The sequence below is a fragment of the Schistosoma mansoni genome, chromosome 3 (genome assembly GCF_000237925.1).
Source record: "Schistosoma mansoni strain Puerto Rico chromosome 3, complete genome".
Taxonomy (NCBI): domain Eukaryota; kingdom Metazoa; phylum Platyhelminthes; class Trematoda; order Strigeidida; family Schistosomatidae; genus Schistosoma; species Schistosoma mansoni.
Genome location: NC_031497.1, coordinates 4,684,559 through 4,707,900, shown reverse-complemented (window position 1 = coordinate 4,707,900; position 23,342 = coordinate 4,684,559). Strand labels below are relative to the sequence as shown.

Below are 23,342 nucleotides of genomic sequence, written 5' to 3'. Positions count from 1 at the left end.
ACATCAATGGGAAGATTCAAACAAACAATACTAGGTGAATTCATTATAAGCTGAGAATTTACGTTTGATGAAATAAATTTAGCCATCATAGAGATTACTAGTCACTGTTAATTGTTCAATAAGACGGATGCAATATTCCTATTTTAAAAACACGAAAATTGTCCTTCACATACACAATCATCATTTAATATATCACTATCCACCTACGTCTTCTAATCAAATCGTGATTATTTTGTACTAAGTTAAAAGACAATTATAGTGAAGGCGAGTTATAAAAATGAATCTTTTCATTCCGTTAAAAACTTCCAATTAGTGAATATCGTCCAAAGGACATTAAAAAGATAAACATACATACATACATATATATACAGTTGAAATATAAACAAATAAAAGAGCAACACATTGATTAGAACCATATACTACACATAAAAATGTCGTACAGATCTGAAATTTCCGTCATAAACTGTAAAATTGGAAATTTCCTTCAGTATATATATCTATATAGAAAGAGTTAAAGAACAAGTAAATATAAACCAAACAAACTTATTTTGGAGAAAACAATGTTTTTTTTGTTCAGTTTTACAGACAGCGGTAGGCGACAATGAGTCAAATAAAAAACAGAGAAGCAACTGCATTATTAATAATAATAATAACCATAAGCTAAGAAACTACAAAAATACAAACTATTGTATGGATATTTTGTAATTTTGTATATAGTTAAGCTTTCAATTAATTTGTGTACTATAAGAAAGTGAGTAAAGTATAATAAAATTTGTATATATATCTACATTTTCCCCCACTTTCCAACTAGATTCAACAATGTATATACAAATGCAGAAAGGAAGCAATTTAGTGGTGAACATAGAATAATATGACTATCTTGTTTAATCATTAATACATGGGAAGTATTTAAAATATACAAATATGGAAATGAACATACATTTTAAAATACCATTAACTAGACTTTCCCTTTTTTGAAGATTTTTATAACGCTACAGTAAAACCAGAGAGAAAAAAATGATGATTTTGTCTTATATTACTTATCAATAATAATATAGTTTATGATATTCTTATGGTCTATGTAATAATAATAATAATAATACACACACTTGCATCCATACATGCCAGCGTACATGTCTACTGAGGTATAATAGTCTGTAGTCAGATATAAATGTAAATGTATAAGCATATATAGGAAATTATTAAATGAGTTTGTATTTTTCTATTTAAAAATAAGAAGAAGCACTATTTACCCACACAGGTATTCATTCACATTCACATAAACACATCTACACAAACATACATGTATACACACACACACACCTCCCATGATGTCTTCATCATTTTGCGTTTTTTTTCTTGTTTTCAACGAGAAAAAAAGACGAAGTGGACAAATGTACACCAAATTTGAACTGGTTGTTTACTTTAGTGAAAAATTTAAAACTAAATAAAAAAATTATTTTGTAGAAGAGGGTGTGAAGAACATCATCAACACCATGATAATAACAAAACAAAAAATATTGGACTTTATTGGTTTTCTTGAATAAACAGAATATTAACTAACTTGATGATAATGTGCGTTGTGCTTCAGTATATATTTTTTTTAACGAACTACATCTGTCTTAATAACTTTTCGTTTACCTATGTCGAAATTTCTAAAGGAAGGATTTCTAGTCATTTAACTATTGAAGACAATCGTCATTATGATAGTAGACAAAACAAATATTTGAAGTTCTTGATAGTCAGGGAAGAGTCAGATCTTATTGTGGGATATTTTCAGATTGTCTGCTGCTACGTAATAATTGAAATGTTGAAAACATTTCACATGAATTCTGGTCAAATGTGTTTAAAGAACATTAAATCATAAAATAAATCTAGGTTTTGAAATGTATTGAAACAAGTTGAAAGAGTTTTATAACCTTTCCTGGTTATTTGAAACTATTTCGCCTATTTCTAACCTGTCCTATATTCATAATACAGGAAGATACATAGTTGATAAATATCTGAATATTTCTAGGGGACAATGTTAGTAATAATAATAATAATAATAATAATAATAATAATGGTTTAGTCCTCCAACTCATGCAAATGTAACTCTGGAGTTGAACTAGAATTTATGCACTCTGATTCCTGGTGTACTTTAATGTGATGGTTAGTAGTATTATTCTGTCGTCTAAATCTAAGTAGTGATATAATTATGGAAGATCGAATGCTTGAACCATAAATCTAATGTTTTACACAATAGGTTTAACGAAAATCTCAGTTGAAATTTTAATCGGATCACTGAACTTAAAGTTTCTCTCACATTGTTCTAAGAGATAAAACATAACTAGTAACTATTAGCCAGCTAAATGAAAGACGACAATCCAATTATATTTCATAATGTGAGTCAGTTCTTCTCTTCCAGAGTTGAATTAAAATGATTTCAACAAAATAGATGCTAATTCCATGGTATACGCCTAACATATTGTTAGAACGGTAACTAAGAGTTTAGTGATTTCTAATTCAATAAAGCCTTATTTTCTTCCAAACACATAAATTATCATAATTCACTATGTTGGAAAGCGACTTTCTAGTTAAAAGTTGTCGATTCATAATTCCCCTGATTTTTGTTCATTATAAGGTCTGTATAACATTATCTAAATATGCATGCACTAATCATATTAAGGAAAATTGTTTACCTTACGACTAATCATTCTATCTTTTCAAACCTAATGTGCCGAAAGCTTTAACGTTTTCACCTTACTCTTCAGTTAATTTATTTACATTGTTGAAAATTCATACATTGAGATAGGGAAACATTCTAATCTCTGAGATTGTTAATAGTCACTTAAGTAGTATCAAGATATCTAGGGACTTCTTTTCAGTATGAGCTGATACTGTTTTGAATAGAAAACGGTGGTTGATTTATCATAACAGCTAGCGTAAAGATGAGATTTTAGTGAATATTACCATTTAGACATAGTTTAGTTAAATATGGTCAATTATTCACAGTATATTCTTCATAGTGAATATCAGAGGTCAGTCAGTATTTGTTCAATCAAAGTATGTGCGAGACTGAATTAATCAGAAGTCATCCAGTTTATTCACTTAATCTCGTGCTGAAATCATTTAATCAGTACAGTCAAAAATTAGTACTATTTTAGCGGATGTGAATTTATATGAAATGAGTTGTTTTCTGTCGATCAGCTGAATTGATTAGATTAATGTGGCAGCTGCTCAGAAATCCATAATTCATCAATCCAATTCACTGATCAATAGCTATGAGAAGACAGAATGACCGCTTCTCAAAATCTGAGTCATTTTTCGTAACAATATGGTATACACTAACATAGTGAATATGTACACAAAGTACACTTGGTTAAAATTCATTTGATATACCAATGATTATCAGATACGACTTTATCAACCTTTGAAACTGTAAGTATCAGCAAAATAGCGTTGATCATCTCTGTTGCCAATAATTTTCTATAAGAAATGGAATATAGATATGTATGTGTTCTAGATAAGTCAATTTACAAGTTATATCACACATATGAACTTTTAGGGTTTAATAACAGCTAGCAAATGTTCAGCACATTATTATCACCACTCTGTAACAGTGAGTTTTAGTTGGGATATAAAAATCTAATGGAAACAAATAAAATTAACTGATCATTTCTAGATGAATGTTAAGCATGATATAAATTTCACTGGTAATCATCGGTAGCAAATGACTAGGGTTAATTTCTGAAAAAGAATACGTTCTTCAAATCTTCATGTAAAATTTGTAATTTGAAACAGAAAACAGTCTAAATTAACAAGTTCTTTATTGTCCATAACTTACAACCAATCTACCTACCAGATGCAATAATAATTTATGATTTTTCAGTCTCAAAGGATTTTCAAAGTTCCATACACTTAAATAATACAGTGAAAGTATTTAACATACAAACAAATTAACTTACTGATTTCCTGTTTGTAACAGTTTTTTCAATACCACTACGGAAGGCACGTCTACATGACAACGGTGAATATGAAAAGGGTGTATTGGATAAAAATACATGATCATTGATTACATTCTTTGAAGATTCACTAACTGGTTCATATGAATTTAATTTATTTCCATAAGTATCATTATTCACTCCATAATTAATTGAATTATTAATTTTTATATCACAACAACTAGTTCTGTTTGATGTTACATGTGGTTTTATTTCATCTTCCATGGATACCTTAGATATCTGACTGTTGTTTGTGCAGTTTATAGCTGTCGACACAGATGGCCAATCAGTTAGAAATATTTTAGCAGGATCTGTAACTTCATCCTCTTCTTCGTCATCATCTTCATCATCGTCGTCGTCATCATCTTCATCATCACCGTCTTCGTACTCTTCAGTATTTTTTGTTGTTTCGTGTCCTTCATACCTGAGTGGTTGTTGTTGTTGTTCTTTCTGATTACATCGACTACAAAAGTAATGACCTGTACCATCTGGTTGCCCATTTGAGTAGATTTGTTCACCACATTTTACGCATTCTTGATTAGTCTTGGGAAAAATTTGATTCATTGATAACTTTGAATCTATTGAACCAAATAGAAAGGAATGTATAATTTTAAATGTTTGAATTACTGTTGTGGAAAATAATATTTATCAATTGGTGATATGACATGTTTTATGCGGCCATTTGGATAAAATAATCCTGAGGTTTGAATCTTGAATAAATAATTTCGTCTGAGAGATCGAAACACAGTATGATACGAATAGATGTCAAGTTATTTAGGTGATTCCCACTAAAGAAAAGTTTTGTATTCAATCGATGGTAACAATTATTCAATTTCGAAATATTCATTATACTGCGATTACTAACTTGTTTGCTATCAGCCTCTAATTTAAGGATGGATACCCGTTTAGATTGTCAGTTAGCTTAAATAAATAAATTTGAGTTCGTCAGTTTGTGGAAGTTTTTATCAGTAACCAACATTAACTAGGAAATTGTTGAGAAAGAGCCGAAGATAAACTGTTTTTTGTCTTAATTCAGCTTATTCTAAATGTACATACCAATGAGTCGATTCGTACAACAGTGAGTTCAAAACTTTTAGGTCTCATCTCAAACATGATCTCCTAAATACACGAAATCAAATTTTAGTGGTACATATTACCCATAAATCTGTCAAATAAAGTAATCTTTATTATTTGTCCTCAGTTTGTTATTTTTCTACAATCGTGTACCAAAAGCCACATAATGCTTCTTGTAGACCGACCACAGATTTCTAACCACGAAACGATATGAACAATAATGAAGCATCAAATAAAAAAAAATCAACTTGATTATATTATATCGCCAAGGGGTTTTTGTTTATTTTGTGACTATGCAAGGTTATTGTTGAGTTATTAATTTCTATACACACTAGTTACTTCGAGGATAGTTGTATTAGTATTAGTAGTAGTAGTGTTGGTTGTAGAAGTTGTTGTTGCTTACCACATGGTTGATTTACAACTGCTCATTAAATTTACTTCAGATAAAATAATTTATAGTGCAATATTTCCCATTTGTAAGTAAATCTTTGTAACAAGTCATTTGAAATATTCCGTGAATATCAATGCTCAAATGGTCATTAGTAATATTATCATAATATCATACGAACAAATACTGGAATGTCGTACTGTGAAAAGAACTAAAATCATTAGACACTTCTGGGACGAACACTGAGGTTATTCTTATCAGTGTATACCACCAAATCCAATGGAGGGGTCCAAAAATAATTATAGTTCTATTTGGCCTAGTAAGTGATATTAAACAAGGTCATTGGAGAATATTGTATACATTAAACTGGATTGTCAAACAATACTAAATGAATTTAAACTTCAACTCATCGCACAAGCAAGTGGCTAACAGGACTTAGTGGCCGAGTGGATAACGCAATGGCGTTTGAAGCGTAAGGTGCTGGGCTCGAGTCCCAGAGTGAACATCAACTCTGACACGCAGGTGAATCCAGCTGACGAGTCCCAAATAGGACGAGATGCGCGTCCTGGATTCCACCGCTAGTCACTGCCCACCTTTTCTTATAATAATGGTTCATTTATGGTACATTGTTATCGAAGTAATAATTAAAATGTAAAACTGATATTTATTTTAACAGATTATCACTATATGTATATAAACGTAAACACTCCAGCTATGCACTCAATATACTACTTATATCTATATTTATTCACTGTTGAATATATTCTACTTACTGATTAGTAAAGCTTAAATTATTGTATACATGTTTTATGTTTCTTGTAAGAGCCTATATTCTATTTCATTTATTATTACTCTGCTCCAGATTCTTATCCATATCTCTCTTTATCTTCATGAGTCATTGTGTTTAATAGTCTGAGCATAATTACTCTCTATTGTGTTTGCGATTTTAAGAATGATCAAATGGTTATATGATTTGATCATAGTCATTTGATCTTGATTATAAGGAAGGCTGTCATTCTTTCTCTTTAGTACTAGTATTAGTATGAGCAGCAGTAGTAGTAGTAGTAGATAAACATTTGTTTCTAAATAAACCTGACAGTAACTAGCTTATTTGACTATGAGTTAAAATATTTTTTTACACGGTCAACAAAAGTGAACAAACTAGTACCGATTTCTATGACAATTAGTTATTTTTCATGTATGATATTTACGTAAAAAACAAAAAAAATATTTTTGATCTAAGTCTATATGAACTGGATCACATTTTCTCATATATGACCCTGAAACAATTTCCATTTCACATATACGTAAATAATCTAAAAACGAAAGAACTTATCAGGCTAATGTTGACCGTATTAAAAATCGAACCAGTAAAAAAACAAACAAAAAAAGAAAATTATTCAAATGACGTATACAAATTATATAATAAACAGAAGTAATGTATATATATTCGTGGTAAATATATCTGTGAACTTTATTTTCAAGAAATATGGTATGATTTCTATGGTCATCGTCTGAATTCCTAAAGTAAACTTCTTTGTGCACTGGACACCTTTTTTAGTCATTTCAATTAGTTAGTATTTGTTGTGAATATTTAATGAGGAATGTAGACTTATGTAATGAAATATAATGTTAACATAGAAATGGACAACATTAAAACAGAAGTCTACAAAGATCATCATCATCAGATGATGATTATGGTGGTTTTACACTTATTCTATTAGTTCATCTATTCAATATACTTCATGAATAGTGTATAAACTTAGGCTAATATGTCAAACTATTAAATATTCTGCAAAGTACTGATACTTATATTGAGTTTGTTACATATATTTTAACAAATAACTGGTAAACACATGGAATGATTTCAGGTTGATTTTATCAAATAACCAGAAAAACAAACAATAACAGACAGTGATTAGTATAAAATACTTAAAGGTATCACAAGTGGAAATAGTATTTAAAAGATAAGTGTAGTTCAGAAAATATTTCGAGTATTCTTCAAGGAACACAAACATAGAGCTTCCACGAATCAGGATCAAATTATTAGCAGATCTTAGATATATAAAGCTACTCTTTTCATATTGGTCATTTGTTCAAGATTACCATAGATTGTCTAATTCTTTTCGACTTACCAGACAAACCTTAAACATATATATATATATATATATATATATATATATATATATATATAGTGACTCATTGAGAACTTTAACTGAAAGTCAATGTTAATTTTTCCTAACAAATCGAGAAGTAACCATTGTGACCCTTTCTCTATTTATATAATAGTAGATATACTTATCTAATTCTTATCAGTCATCATCATGATAATCAATTTATGTCAAAACTTTCTTTTTTTTTAAATAGTGATATGAAAAAAATTGAATAAAGATAGAAGCCTGTTATTACCATTAATCCTGGTAGATCGATTTAACAAAAAATAGAACAATTAACTGATAAGTTGAATCAGTTGTTACGTCACCAAAAGAAAATTTGAATGAGTTGTTTTCATTTGGGTATAGGTTCGTTGATAATCTATTCTATTCTTATTGTGTATACTTTTACACGTAATACATTTGTGTATTTATGTATTACATAATAATTTATTCTGGTTATTTATTTATCTGAACAAGTGGAACCTACATTTATCTGTTTTAATTATATTCAGATATTTGATAGGTATAATTAACTTTGGCTTATTTGACTCAATATATCTGTGAGTAATTTTGTACTTCGTCTATGGAAAGTAAACTTTCTGAATGCCAATTCAGTCATGTACATACACTAATATTCATTGAGTTATCGAAACACTATGATAAATATTCTTTCAGCGACTTCAGGTTACATACAGAAATTCAGTATACAATTCGAAAAACAAATGGACTTGGAATAAACAGTCAGATAAAGGATATACAATGTACTAAAATGAAGCTTTTTAAGGAGTATTAATGATGAACAATTGCCATAAATAGTCGTATCATCGATATGTAATTTTTGAGTTATTTTCATTACCATAACATGGAACATAAAGCATGTTAGGTATGCAACGAAATAGAAGGGCTAGAAATCCTATAGAGGGTAGCTCTCAGAAGCAGTTTCTATGAATGACATCATTTCGAAAGTATGTCTTTAAAAACTAATTTGCATTAGGAGTTCATTTCCCTTCGTTTAGACGGATATGAATCGACATTTAAGCTAACAACCATATTTGATTATAGTGATAAGTATTTAATATTGTAGACTACAAAATTACTTTATTTCCTCATTTTTCATCAGGTATCCCTATAATGCCTTTGACTCAAATTACCTGTCGTACGTGGTAAACATCAGTTTTCTCCATTTTTGTATGTCAGTCTAGTGTTTCCGTAGATATTTTTTTAAAAACAAAAGTGCAAGTTATCTATGAATAATTATTTGATAAACATACCACTATAATTAACAGTGACTACCCTTAATGAAACTTCATTGTATTATATTAGAAAACCTAAAAAAACATATAATTCAACAAAAGAATTCTAATCTTAAACATTCCAGTGATGAATAGCTGAAAAGCTTACCTTTTGCATTTATTCCTTCATACTCCATCACAGCCTTTCTATATCCATGTTGGTTTAAAGATGAATTCATATTGACTGTTCTTCTTAAAGTCATATTTTCAATCGAATACATCTTATTCATTTCATTTTCTTCTAAAGAATAATTGGATTCAGCAGAATTAAATAAAGGATTATCAATATCTTCATTAGTATTGTCATTATCATCATATTCTTTACTAACACCTAGTAATGGTGAGTGAAATGTTGTTGCAAAAACTTCGGAGTTCGATGAAGATGAACTGTTTTGTACTGTTCCATCTTGTTTATGATTATAATTAGACAGATGACTTCCAGAATCAACTGCTGAGAAATTTTTTATATTACTGAATTCTATTTCCGGCCTGACACAATGATCTGACTTTCCAATGGAATTATTTCCATACCTATTATATAGTGAATATGGTGGACAGGAAGACTGATAGGTTTCAACGAAACAATTCGATATGGGATTGTAACGAATTGGTTCGTTTTCAGTGTTTAGCAAATCATTAGGATGAAGGCGATATCTCTGATTTTCATAATTATCAACAGGATAATCATTGGAATTCATAGTTTTACTGTCATTGAGATGAGCTAAACTTCTTAGATCCGATTTACAATGTGGTGTTGTCATTTTGCTTTGACTGTTGGAACAGTTTTCATTTTCACAAACAGCCCTTTCATTGTTTGGTTGAATATATTGGTCTGAATAAGTTTGTAATTGGAGTAAAGAATTTGATGTCATCGTATTAAACACAGGATGGGATACAGGAGGCGATGTAGACAACAATGACGATGGTGTTGCAGATGATGTAGTGGAAGGGGAACGACAATCAGATTTATTGGTTGGTCTTTTATAGTCAGTTAAATATCCTGAAGACGTTTTACTTGAAGTAGATAATTCATGTGATGGAAGAGTGAGCATAACTTTCGGGTTGAACTAATGTTTGGAGAAATGGTTAAAACTATTACTTCACTTGAATAAGATGAAACCTTTAAGAGAAAATGTCAGAAATAAAACAGGATATGAAAAGGACACCGAAACCTGGCAGTATTGTGTAGTTTTTATATAATAATAATAATAATAATACAATTCAGATAAAGTGATTTTGCTGAAGTCTGAGATATGTAAGAATATACAAGAAAATGTAGGGTGTTATCAGCTGGATAAAACTATCAGTACATGGAGGATTAAATGTTGTAGAAAATTCACTTTTGTCAAACGAATAGTTTGAATCGATGAAAACAGGTTATTATGTTTAAATTACTGTCTTATACTTACATCTTACGTAAAAAGTATTGATGTGATTTAAATCATTTATTTTTCGATAAATTTAGCTTGTAGAATAACATTTTACAATGTTTAGCATTCTTCCCAAATGTAAACAAAAAGGATTTATTGGCAAGTTGAAATATTGTAATATTTCATTAACAAGGATATAATAGACTTTTCGATCAATGTTAGAAGCCGTGACCAGTAAAACTAATCTGTGTTGGTAGAGGCAGGTATCTACCTCAGACTATGGAAGATGGTCATACAATTTCGTGGATCGGTTGTAGTTAAACATTAACACTGTTGAATGCCGGCTCAGTGGTTTAGATGTTAAGTGTTCGCGCGCGAGACCAAAGTTCCTGGGTTCGAGTCCCACTTGCGTGATCATGGATGCGTACTGGTAAGGAGTCCTATAGTAGGACGACTAAAATTTTTACTACTTACCAAAAAGAATATATAAAACCAGAGGAATAATATGAAAACCTTTTAAATACTTTCAGTTTCAATGAACTAAACTACTTTGGGAAAAAAAGCAAAAAAATTGAACTTTATAAAACAATTATTGTTCACCACAAAAGAACAAATATTGTATTATCCAGAATATAACGTTAACCACTTTCTATAAATTAATTAAACAATCAAAAAACTAAATAAATCGACATTAAGCTGAACATGTTTTTATTTTTCACTATTAGAATTGATCAACAAAGCCTTTTAATTTAAGTGTTATTACTCATCTCCATGACCTGTCTGTAAACTTCAGGAGATTTAGAATGAACTAAGCATTGGTAAACTTGCTTTATTTAAATTAAACCCCTAAATAGCACAATAGTAACATTTTAAACATTAGCTCAGAATTATCATCACTTTATTTGTGAGGGTAAACTTGACTTTTTATAATGGATGTTAATGAAAACGAAAAAACTAACTATTTGATTTGATGTTACTTTTTTTGATTAAGTTTTGTTCTCTGAGCTGGATGGTTTGGTCATGGAGCTCTCATCGTCCTTCTAAACGATATCATCAGCACAAACTTCAGGTAGGGACGATGAAATCTCCACGACCAAACCATTCAGTTCAGAGAACAAAACTCTATCAAAATCATCCATCTGAGCTACAAATCTTCTTCACCATTTCATGTTGCCGTTCTCTGAGAATTTTTCAATTTTTCTCTTTAAATTGGTTACTGTATCTCTTTTAATAGTTGACATTTTTTTTCAAATAACTAGTCACTTAACAGTTATGAATCTATTTTGATGATAATTTTGACATAGACAAACCTATAAACTATCCATTCAAGATAATAAATTTCACAGTACATAGAATCTATTAAATTTAGTTAACTGAAATCCTTTTCATTTCAATAATTATGTCAGTCAAGTTAACACAACACTTACACTATGATAAAATGAAGTGAGATACATTTAAGTTATTGTAAGATACCTTCTCGTTTGTTTGTTTTTTATCATAAAATTAGAACTGCCACCTGAACTCTATTTCTGGGAAATATTTTTGACATATTACAAAGAATCTTTGATGGTTTCTGGGATAGGCAAAAGTTTATAGTCATTTATCAATAAGTATAATAATAATAAAGTTCAAAATGATAAAAAGAAAAGTGTTACTGTTGCATTTGAGGACCGTGTTTCATGATAAGTTGACATTTATCAAGTAACTAATATAAATCAGGATTCATTGAATAGTGTGTTTATTTCAATCATGATCAGTACCATTCAATCATTTATCGTTTACAGTCTTTAACTGGAATACTTCAAATTGTTATTTTAAGCTTTAACAGAAAAAAATTCTGATCATCATACGTCATTATAGTTTAGTGGTAAAACATTAATCGCAAAAATAAAACAATTCAGTGGGCCTATCACATAAAAATTAATCGGTTTCATTTGTAGTTGTTACCTTTGTGTAACCATATGGAAATCCAACTTTTGCTTAATGAAAATAAAAACAACTAACTGATATGATAATACACCTAATGAAATACAGTACAACATGATGTTTTAATTCTTAACAATAGTGACTAAAAGATTATTGAATAGAACTAACCAAAGTAATAATATTCTGTTTGTCCTGCAATTTTATGGTGTTCAGTATGGAAAAGAGTAAGAAATGTTTTCGATACAATTACTATGATTAAACAAGCTTGATAGCGTTAACACTGAGAGCTAGATAACCAACTATCTGAGTTCTTACTTCTTTGGAAGAGAACAGAATACTGAGCTTAAAGGAAAGTATTATACGTATTTATTAACTTAAGGTGATATTCTACAAGGTATTCTTTACCCTATTTTTTTCTGAACGTTCTGATACGTTCTATGAAAGACACATTAGTAAACTATACTGTTAGTCTCACTGAGTTTAATCCAATCCCTACCTTCTTATATCTGCTCGAAATGAATGAGTTCTTGGCGTTCATTGGATGATGGTTTATTTTTAATTGTCTTACACTTAATCATATTAAGTGCTAAACCGTTTACTTTAGCCTGAGACATGAAAAGCACTTATACACTCTGTTGAAATTACATGAAGTTTGTACAATGGAGATTCTGTGATAGGAACTATATCCAATGTTATTTACCTTGGTGTAAGTTTTTCGTCTGATCTCTCTTAGTCTTCTCATGTTCTGCTAATATCGAAAAAAAGTTATCTATCTGACAAAAGGTTACATATTTTTGGTATTATTCAACAATTTCACGATTTACAACCTATTATATACTACCTGTTATCCTTTACTGTTCCCCTTTATTCATTCCTGGTCTCTTGAGAAAAATTTTTGTTATGTTGCAGAGAGTGCTAAAGGGAGTTAAAAAGATACGAGGTGAGTCGTTTGATGTATTGATGAATATATTTATGGATGAACATTCTCAAACTAATGACATCATCAGATGTTAAACATTTACTTCGTATATTCCCGAATGTATATCTTACAACGTAAAGAGAGGTAGATACAATAGAATCCATACATTCACGCAAAATTACAAAGTTATATCATGCTGTATCCAACAAACCTATTTTGTAATGAATACACTGTAAGAGTTGACTTAATCAAAAGCTTATATTCGTGAATTTAGTATTAAGTCACAGACTATAGATTCTCATTTTTTTATAAATATTTCACATAATTCCATAAACTTAACTCACGTTATTATGTATGTAGACATATGTCTTTGTGATATAAGCATAGTAAGACATACTTGTAGAAATATACTATCCTGAGAAATTCAGGATACACTAAATATAGACTATTGAATAAAGTCATTAGAACTAATATTATTATTCATTAAACCAGGTACTCGTTAAAAACTCAAAATTTGTTTAGATTACTGACACGTTAGTAAAAATGTAGAAAACTAATTTACATATATACATCAAAATTAATAAACATTCAAAATAAATCCATTGGTAATAAATATATTTTTTTAATTATGTTTTAGTTATCAGAAGAGGGGTTGTGGATAATAGTCATATGCTCACTAGTGACCGACTTCGAGAGGTAAATCCAGGAGTTCTAGTGAGAAGCGGTAACGAGTGCAGTTCAACCAGGTCTGTTGGGAGATATCAACTCACTGATGATATTGGTGAATGGTTGCTCAATTTCGTGGATCGGTTGAAGTTAGACATTAACACCGGTGGATACTGGCTCAGTGGTCTATCGGTTAAGTGGTTGCACGCGAGACTGGTAGGTCTTGGGTTCGAATCTCGCAAGGCGGGATCGTGGATGCACATCACTGAGGAGTCCCATAATAGGACGAAACGGCCGTCAAGCAGTGCTTCCAGGTTTTCCATGTTGGTCTAGCTTCAATTGACTCATGATCTCAACTCTATATAATTCTAGAGTGTTAAATATTTTTTTTAGTTTAACTGACTATTTTTTTAAAAAAAATTACTCTTTATATTGTGTTATTCATTCATCAAATAACAAATTATGTATCATGTTTCGAGCCACAGTATTCATGAGATATTATAACGTACGGAATATAGATTCACAGTATATCTAAATTATTCCTTGTATCCTACTCTTCACTATCAATCCCATTCTTAAAACTCATGATATAAACGTCTACCTGTGAAAGTTTAGAATATGATCACTTTTATAGACATATTGTAATCTAATTTCTGGATGACTGGATTTAAAAGCTAAAATCATTTTGACACTAACCTCTTGGAAATGCACAATCTGTTACCGTAGTAGCACAATTGTGCTTACAATTAGTTTGTTTAATTTAAATGATATAATAATGCTGTATTCTGCTTCATTTAAGTTAGTTTTCTAACAGTTCTCTATTCTACGGGTAACTTGTGTGCTGAGGCGGAAAAACTTGTTATAAAAAAACACATATATTTAGAACACATGGAAACTTTCATTTAATATTAAATGATTGAAAATAACTGATAGAAGGAACTTGTTCATGGTTTCACTTGTTGACAGTAATCAACAAATTACATTTACAAACATAACGAGTGTAAAACAGAAACTATACCAATATACATTTTCATTAGAAAACTTTACCGTTCTAAATACGGTCAACATGAATAATAACTGAATCTATTCTTTCTGTATATCTTTTATACATGTATTCTTTAAATGAATACTGGTTAACTTAATGGCTTCGGGGAATAGATTCTTAGTATTGAACACTTTATATAAAGTAATTCACATCTTTCTTTTTGACATATTTATACCTATCAATTAAAAGAAATTTTATATCTGGAAGATATTTCACCACTTAGATGTTTTCATAGCATACTACCAACATGAAACTATTAAGTTCATGTACAATCACTGACTTTCTCATAAATTATTCTTAGTTTAATTTGACATAATCATGTTACTTTTTACAGTATTCAGTTAAATATATTAGGGTACTTGATTTGATCACCAATCGGTATAGTTGAATATTCAAAGAAAATTATTATGTCTATATACAAAACACTGTTTACTTCTTTTTTTTTTCTTTTAAAAAGTCAAAGATTTCTCTACACGTATTATTTCTTTTCTAGTCTATTTTCTTTTCTCTCCTTTTTTTTTCTTTTCAGTTATTTGTTCTGTACTCATTTTGATAATGTTACATATTAAACGTGAGGTTTGTCATATTTTTTAAAAATTTTTTTTATATTTCACATACTTTTTTGTTGTTGTTGTTGTCGTCGTCGTTGTCGTTAATTATGAATGATGAAGAAAAAATTGTATTTGAGCATACAATCGGTTAGTTGGAACGTAAACTAAATATCATTCTGATATGTTTAACCTTAAACAATGGATTATGATAACTTATTCCTGTTAATAATAATAATAATACCAAAAAAAACAAAAAAAAAGTTTGATATATATTCAATATGATTTCTTGGCAATAATCATAAGTACTAATCATAAAAATTTTTAAAAAAATACTAAAAATTGTACGCATTAAAAGGTATTGCTACACATTGGCAATGTATTAAAACAAAAAAGAGAAAGAAAAACAGACTGAAGTGATACATTGTATTATATATTAATTAACTGTAATACCATTAAACACTTTCTGGCTATCTCATTTAATTTTAAAACAAGATATTTTGCAAATTTTTACTCAATTACATATATATTGGTGGATGATTAAAAGATAGCAAACATAGCTAAGGGAACATTTGATTCGTGTATGCAAATTATACACAAAAAAATAAGTAGTATATTGTTTTTCAACTGTTGTTTTATCACAATCACATCACAAGATGATTTCATTACTAAAATGTAGACAAACTTTCAACACAAGCACTGTCATCAATAACTTCCGTTACTTTACTATTGAAACTAAATGTTATCAAAGTATGAAATAGCTAAATGTATAGCCTTGAATGTTTTGTTAGAACTTTTGTTCACTTTTTTCAAATGAAGTAAATAAAATAACCTTCATTAATAAAAAAAAAACGTAGAACTAGGAGAAAACACTTTTATTGGTTAGTTTATTTACTGACTGATCTTAGACAACCATCAAAAACCAGGTAATGCTAAACAACTGTTTCGTTCTAGTGTAGGACTCTTAGGCGGTATATTTCCATGACTATACTACAGGAGATCAAATCCAGAAATTTCAACCTCTTGTTATACTTTTAACTTATGGATCACTGTACTGTCATACATGCTATAAATAATTCAAAATTTCTAGAAAACTTCCTGTAACAAATGTTTAGATTCCATTATCTTCTTGATAGATCTTTATGTCATCATTTAGATAGACTATAATACAATTTCAATTTGCTAACAATGATTAAAATAACAGCATTCAAACAAAATTGAATAATTAATTGAACAGTAAAAAAAAATGATTATATGAAAATTACGATATTTAAAGTGGATTGATTAGTTATCTAGTAGTTATTTCACATGATAACATTATATATCTACAGGAAGCTAGGAAAGATTGCATTATATATGTATATATATTTTCCATACAACTATACATACGAATGTACAGTTTAAGTAAATGATTTCGTCGAAAAGAAAATTTTCTTCTCTGAATTCTCTTTTTCTTATTCAATCACACTATGAGTTATTTTAACTATCTGAAGAGCTGCAAAGATCATGCGACAGTAAAGGAACTCAGTGGGTTTCTTAGTTATTCTGTCAAGCTTGCGATAGCGAGTAGCAGAATCAGATTTCTGAGAAGCTGTATGGACAAACGTGATTATCTTTAGATTATAAAAAAGGTCGTAATCATATAGTGACAATTAGTTTGAATCAAACCAAATACCTTTAATATTTAAAATCTGATCTAATCCCAAAGTAATCATTGTGTAATCGATTCAACAGTCAAACAAAACAACAGAAAAACTAAAATCTGTTTGGATAAACTTATAGTAAAAGCGAAAAACAGTTCAGTTTAACTTGTAAAAGTTTTAGATATTTTATCAATTTACTACATTTGACATATGAGGCATTAATTGTTCAATATATCAATCTTTTTAAATGTAATTGCTGTGTAAAACTGATCAAAAAAAAATATTAGAAAAATGTTATCGTCAAGACGAACTATACAAAACAGTTTGATATTAAATAAAGCATCAATCATATTTGTGTTATTGAGATTAACTAAAGTGTACCATTACCCTGACTACGATTTCAACCAACGAAAAAAATTAATTATTACCCTTTCAACTAATTAGATAAACGTACTGGGGAAATATAGAAACTTCAGTTTAACAATATTGTAATATGCTAACTTCTTGGGAAGATTCAGATCATCAATTTAAAATGATCTATATTAACGATTCATTATAGTACGAATCTAACTGTATACTATTAATATTTTCTTCAGAAAAGAAATAACTGAAAATATCAATAGGAATTCGTAAAACTGATGATTGTAAATATAACGATTGAAGCTAGACAAACATGGAAAACGTGGAAGCACTGCTTGACGGCCGTTTCATTCTATTATGGGACTCTTCAGCAGCGCGCATCCACGATCCCGCCTTGCGAGAAATTCGAACCCAAGACCTACCAGTCTCGCGTGCGAACGCTTAACCACTAGATCACTGAGCCAAACTTGTTTCATTATTGATTATTAGTTTTGGGATAGAGATAATCAAATAAGACTATTATTCCATATGGAATATATTTGAAAACGTAATATTAACCAAACGAATATGATTGTATATAATAAATGAATAATATCTATTAAAAACAAGGTTATTATGCAACTACATTTCACTTTATTGAATAACTAAATAAATAAATCAGGTTTCATCTCAAAGATTAAACATTAACAAATGTATTTATTGAAACCAACCTCATTAAATTATAGTATTAATTAATTGTATATCTATGATTCATTATAACAACATACTCCTACAGTGACTAACTAAAATCATGATTACATACAGAATGAGGAAATGATTAAAGTGTGTAGTCAGTAGTTTTAGATTCCAATAAATGAAAATTAGACTCTTCAATTTAATATGATTTTAATAAAGAACTAAGTGTAATAAGCCACATCTTCCTCAAAATAAATATAATATTTCTATTTCATGTATAGTGTATGAACATATCTACCAATAAAATTGATTGATAGCGTTGTAACGCAATAGAAAACTTATTCGATGAACTTTTAATTACAATAGGACGAAACGGTCGTCAAGCAGTGTTTCCAGGTTTTCCATGGTGGTCTAGCTTCCATTGATTCATGATATCAACTATTAAAATTACCATAATATTCACAAAACTCCTTCTGAAATTATCGAATCGTTTAAATCTCTACTTTGTGTAATTAGTAATTATTATCAGAAAGGGGATTTGAATACTGCGCGGCTGAATCGTGGATGCGCACTACTTAGGAGTTTTATACTAGGACGAAATGACCGTTCAGTGCTTCAAGGTTTTTCACGGTGGTCTAGCTTTAATCAACTCATGAACTAATTGTTATAAATCGCTTTCATTATCAATCGTAAGTTTACTTTGTAGCATTAATAAATGGTGGATTCAATTTTTCTCTTGTCTTTTTTTTGAAATACTTACAAACACTGTTCTGAATATTCCTTAAACACAACTTAACTTCAGGCTAGACTTACATGTATCAAAGACCGAAAGTGATAGTGTATATCCACTTTTCTTTTACAATTCATTAGGGAATCAGTATGCACATATGCCAATAAAAGACTGGCCAGTTGCAGTCCTAAACATCAATGGGAAGATTCAAACAAGTAATACTAAGTGAATTTATTATTGTTGATTTCAGATAGTTTGTGATCAGACTGTTTTGGGATTATTACACTATATTCTTTCAATATTACAACGTTATCATCTATTTCAAGGTTTAACCATTTAATTGTAGAATATCTGATTATTTCTTGATAATATAATCGTAATAAGTAAATCCAATGACATTATATTTTATCACAAAGTATATGTAAAATAAATCAACAGTAATGACTTACGTTAGCAGCGTATATACAAAAAGAGTAAACTATTGAAGTATTCAGTTAAGTTTATTGTGAATAAACAACACAGATTTTACTATTTCCTTATATCAGTTATAATTATTAACAAGTGTTATCAATGTAACTATTTCACAGATGGATAAATAGATCATACATTAATGTATTTATAACAAATTTTCTTTAAGCGAATCGATTGGCTAATCAAACACAAGCGTAACAAATCAGGTATTAAAGTAAATAATTGAAAGGAGGGTGATAATGTAATGGATTTTTAATGATGACAAAAGATGAATAAAGGGACCATCTTCATTTAGAGTTCTAGCTAACATTATAGGTAGGGTGGTGAGGTAGACGAGGGACGAAAAATAATGTGAAGATTGTATGTTTGGTGATGCACTTGTGTGCGTATGTACAAACCATGAATTGAGTGGCGTAAAAACGGAAACAAAATAAAACCTCTAACCTAATTTCTAGGACGCTTATCTTTTTGACCATGTGTCTCATGGGGAGAAGAAATTAATATGACTAGAAAGAAGTGTTTACTATATTTGTTCCCAGAAAATTAAACCAATCAAAAAAAGTTTGTCTGAAAGAAGAAATGATTTTTCACATTTGTATACATTTAAAATAGAAATTTATCAATTAGTTTAGGTTTTTGTGATATGGATAGCACAGCCAAAATTTTATACTTAAACCACACAGCCTTAAGAACTCAAGTTTTCTATTATTTTTTTTATGTTTTGTATTTTAACAATGGGGAGGTTTCAATACTGAAGGACAGCTTAGATAGAATGCATGGATTGTAACTAGAAGTGAAATCCAAGATGTTTTATGTTATTATGGACTCGTCAGGTGGATGTACATTCATTTCAGTGCTGATATTCACATCATAACTCAAAACCAGTGCCCAAAGCTTCAAACTCAGCATTTCATCTACTGAGCTGTTGGGTTCAAGTAATCACTAACTTGTTTAACAGGTACGATATATTATTATTCGAAAGTAATTGGAGCACATATACTGGGTTCTAGCTCCAATGTGAGCATCAAAAGTAGGCTAAATGTAAATCTATCTTATGAGTCCTAGATAGAACGAAATGAGCTTCCAAGGTTCCACTGCTACATATATATATGCAATAGTCAATAAAATGTGACACAAAATGATATGATTTGGGGTTTGAAAAATGTTTCTGGTAATCATGATGTCCTTCATTTCCAACGAAACTGATCATTTAGTTCATAATGAGTGTTAAAGATTTGTAGATGGATTCAAGTTATCTGGTACATCTACTAACAATGGAAATAAATTGCGTAAGCATTTGCACAACCACGTTTTCAAGTTATCTTCCTTTGGTCTATAGGGAATAGTTTTGGGATGGATTTCCTGAATTCCTAATGGGATCTTGTCATAGAAGGAGGGAATAGTGTAGTTCAATGATAACACTGAATGTGAATCATGCGAGGTCAAACTTAGCTAGAGTTGAAGCTAACAATAAGTGAAATCTGACCTAAGTCTAGTGGTATCATATTCCTCTGGAAACCTTGGAGCTCTATCCTTAAATAAATATAGAAAAGTGGGTCTTATTCTCTGAGGTATCTCAAAATGATTGTTTTCCAGTTGACAACATTTTTTGATACAAAGGAATTAATGACTACCATTTTACCAAAGTGATGTCTAAGATTCAGTGCCATTCTATCTCCTAACTAAAATAATGACTTTTGATTTAACCTCAGTGAAAATAATGAGTTATTATATGAATTTTCAATCTCAAAATTCCAACCCCTAATGCCCTGGTACAGCCAAGAGTGGGGAGAGTCTGCTCTCCCTCTCAAAATACTCTCACATGGCCACACTTATATAGCCTCTACCAGGGAAGTCCTACTTACTGCCTTCTCGTGGCATCACTGTTGTTTACGAAATTGAGACGACGAAAAGCGAGTGTCCGGCGCTTTAACCGGGTTAGTGCACATGGAAAGTCCATCTAGGGGAGTTGGTAAACCCTGATTTCGAACCAGTGGTGAACATGGGCTCCAGTATCCTGAGGGAACAAATAGCAGATGAATCAATTGTTGGTCACCGGCTACCATGAGACTGCATCGCCTTACGATGCTCCACTGCCTTGTGGATCAGACCTATAGGCCAAAGGCTCGGGGTGTGGCCCCCTAAGAAAACCACCTGCTTCGGTCTAGGCACCCAGGCAGTATTACAGCCTTCACACAAATCCCACTTGATTTGTGTGGCGCATATGTATCTAGTGCCCATTTGTACCAATATTTATGTGTTTAGATAAATAAATAAACAATAAATAACTCTTGATTAACTGACACAAAGTCATATATTAACGAGTTTAAATTCATGTCTACATTTTTCAAGTGACTAATTGCTATGATTTAGATAATTAATTTACAAAATGTATCAGAAGAAAACTAATGAGTAGTAGAACAAATTGTTCTGTAACCTGGAATAAATAGAGTGAACATCGAAATATAATTATTGACGAGATAAAATCTTAAACTTACAAGTCTCTATCAGCGATAGATAGATAGATATCAACAATAAGAAAGTTTATATAATCATTGATGTGAAGTATATTACATTCATAGTGGAAGTCATTGAGAAATATGTATTCACATTCACTGTCTATATAAGGCTACAAAGTTTCTATAAAATTACACTGAATGGACTTGATACAAGTATGTGTTTTTTCCATATTTAAGAAAAAAAAACAATGGTAAAGCCAAACTCATAGATTTGGATTTTGACTGAGACCTCAATGAGTATAGTAGGTTTGAAATATTCTAACTAGAAATTATTCATAATTATTTGAATAACATAACTGAAAACGTAACAAAGTTATCAAGAACTATAGAGAACAAATTGTCAATCAAATAATTTTTTGTTTACAATTTGATGTTTTGACCTTAGACAAAGATGACTGATTTTATACCATACTGTTAATGAGAAAAATTATCAATGAAACTTACTGTAATTAGGTTAATAAGGTATAGATGAAACAAAAAAAGCTAGTCATAAATATATTTACAGGTCAATTCTACTGGTCACCAAGATTCTATAAGATGCTAATTGTCTAAATAATGAATCCAGACTACAAAGAAATCAATTTGAGTAGCTTTAACTAGAAAAATATTTATGGAATTTGTGTAAATATCTTGATCCTATGACCTGAAAGTAGTGAAAATGTTAGTATGCTCAAGAGTAACTAGCGCTTCACTTGAATGATATAATCACTTGCTCAAACTATTTGATTTCCTATCCTACGTAATATCCGCCTATTATTTTAAGACTATTATTGATATCAGCATAGGTTGTTAGTGGCTAGCAAAGGAATCCACGACGCGAGTTTCGTCCTATTTGGGACTCGTCAGCTGGATGTACCTATATCTCAGAGTTGATGTTCACTCTGAGACTGGAACCCAGTAACGTTCGCTCCAAACGGCATCGCGTAATCCACCCAGCTACTGAGTCCTGATAACCACTTGCTTGTGCAATGGGGTGAAGTTTGAATTCACTTAGTGTTGTTTGTTTGAATCTTCCCATTGTTATTGAGGACTGCAACCTATCAGTCTCTCATTGGCATATATGCATACTGTGCGTATTGCCTCGATATAGCCTTATTTCACAAGCATTATAAGCAAAGATGGATAGTGGACATCTACAATATAAAAATCTGGTAAACATGCTACTGTTACCATCGACAGAATAAAACCAACATTTTCAGAGCATGTCAAGGAACAAACAACAAATGCATGCAAATCCTCAGCAAAGCAAGCACCACATAACCTACCTGCAACAAGTAATACTTCTTACCAAACTTCAACAAGCTACAGAAACTACTACAAGATCAGGTAGAAAAGTACACTTTCCGAATACGTACGTAACAACAACCATACTTATCTAGCCCAAATGATAACAAATTGATCTCTATTTTAATTAACTGTTCATTATCAGTCCCACAAATTTTCATTATACTTACTTTTAATCTTCATGCAATCCTTATACACATATATAAGACATTTCAACACATACAAACTGTTATTACCACTTAACGCTTACTCAGCACATCTAATTGTACACTTATTTGATAAACCATTCTTTT

The 23,342-nt window shown here is 30.2% G+C and overlaps 1 protein-coding gene across 1 annotated transcript in view; it reads right to left on the bottom strand.

Annotated features, from left to right (window-relative positions):
- Window positions 1–9,945, bottom strand: part of Smp_175500 (putative gata binding factor) — a gene marked incomplete at both ends in the record, with an annotated part of 17,685 nt that extends 7,740 nt beyond the window's left edge. The window contains 2 exons of the mRNA XM_018798967.1: window positions 3,948–4,561; window positions 9,003–9,945. Coding sequence (XP_018650803.1) covers window positions 3,948–4,561; window positions 9,003–9,945 — 1,557 coding nt within the window. The remainder of the gene's footprint in view (window positions 1–3,947; window positions 4,562–9,002) is intronic.
- Window positions 9,946–23,342: the final 13,397 nt, after the last annotated feature.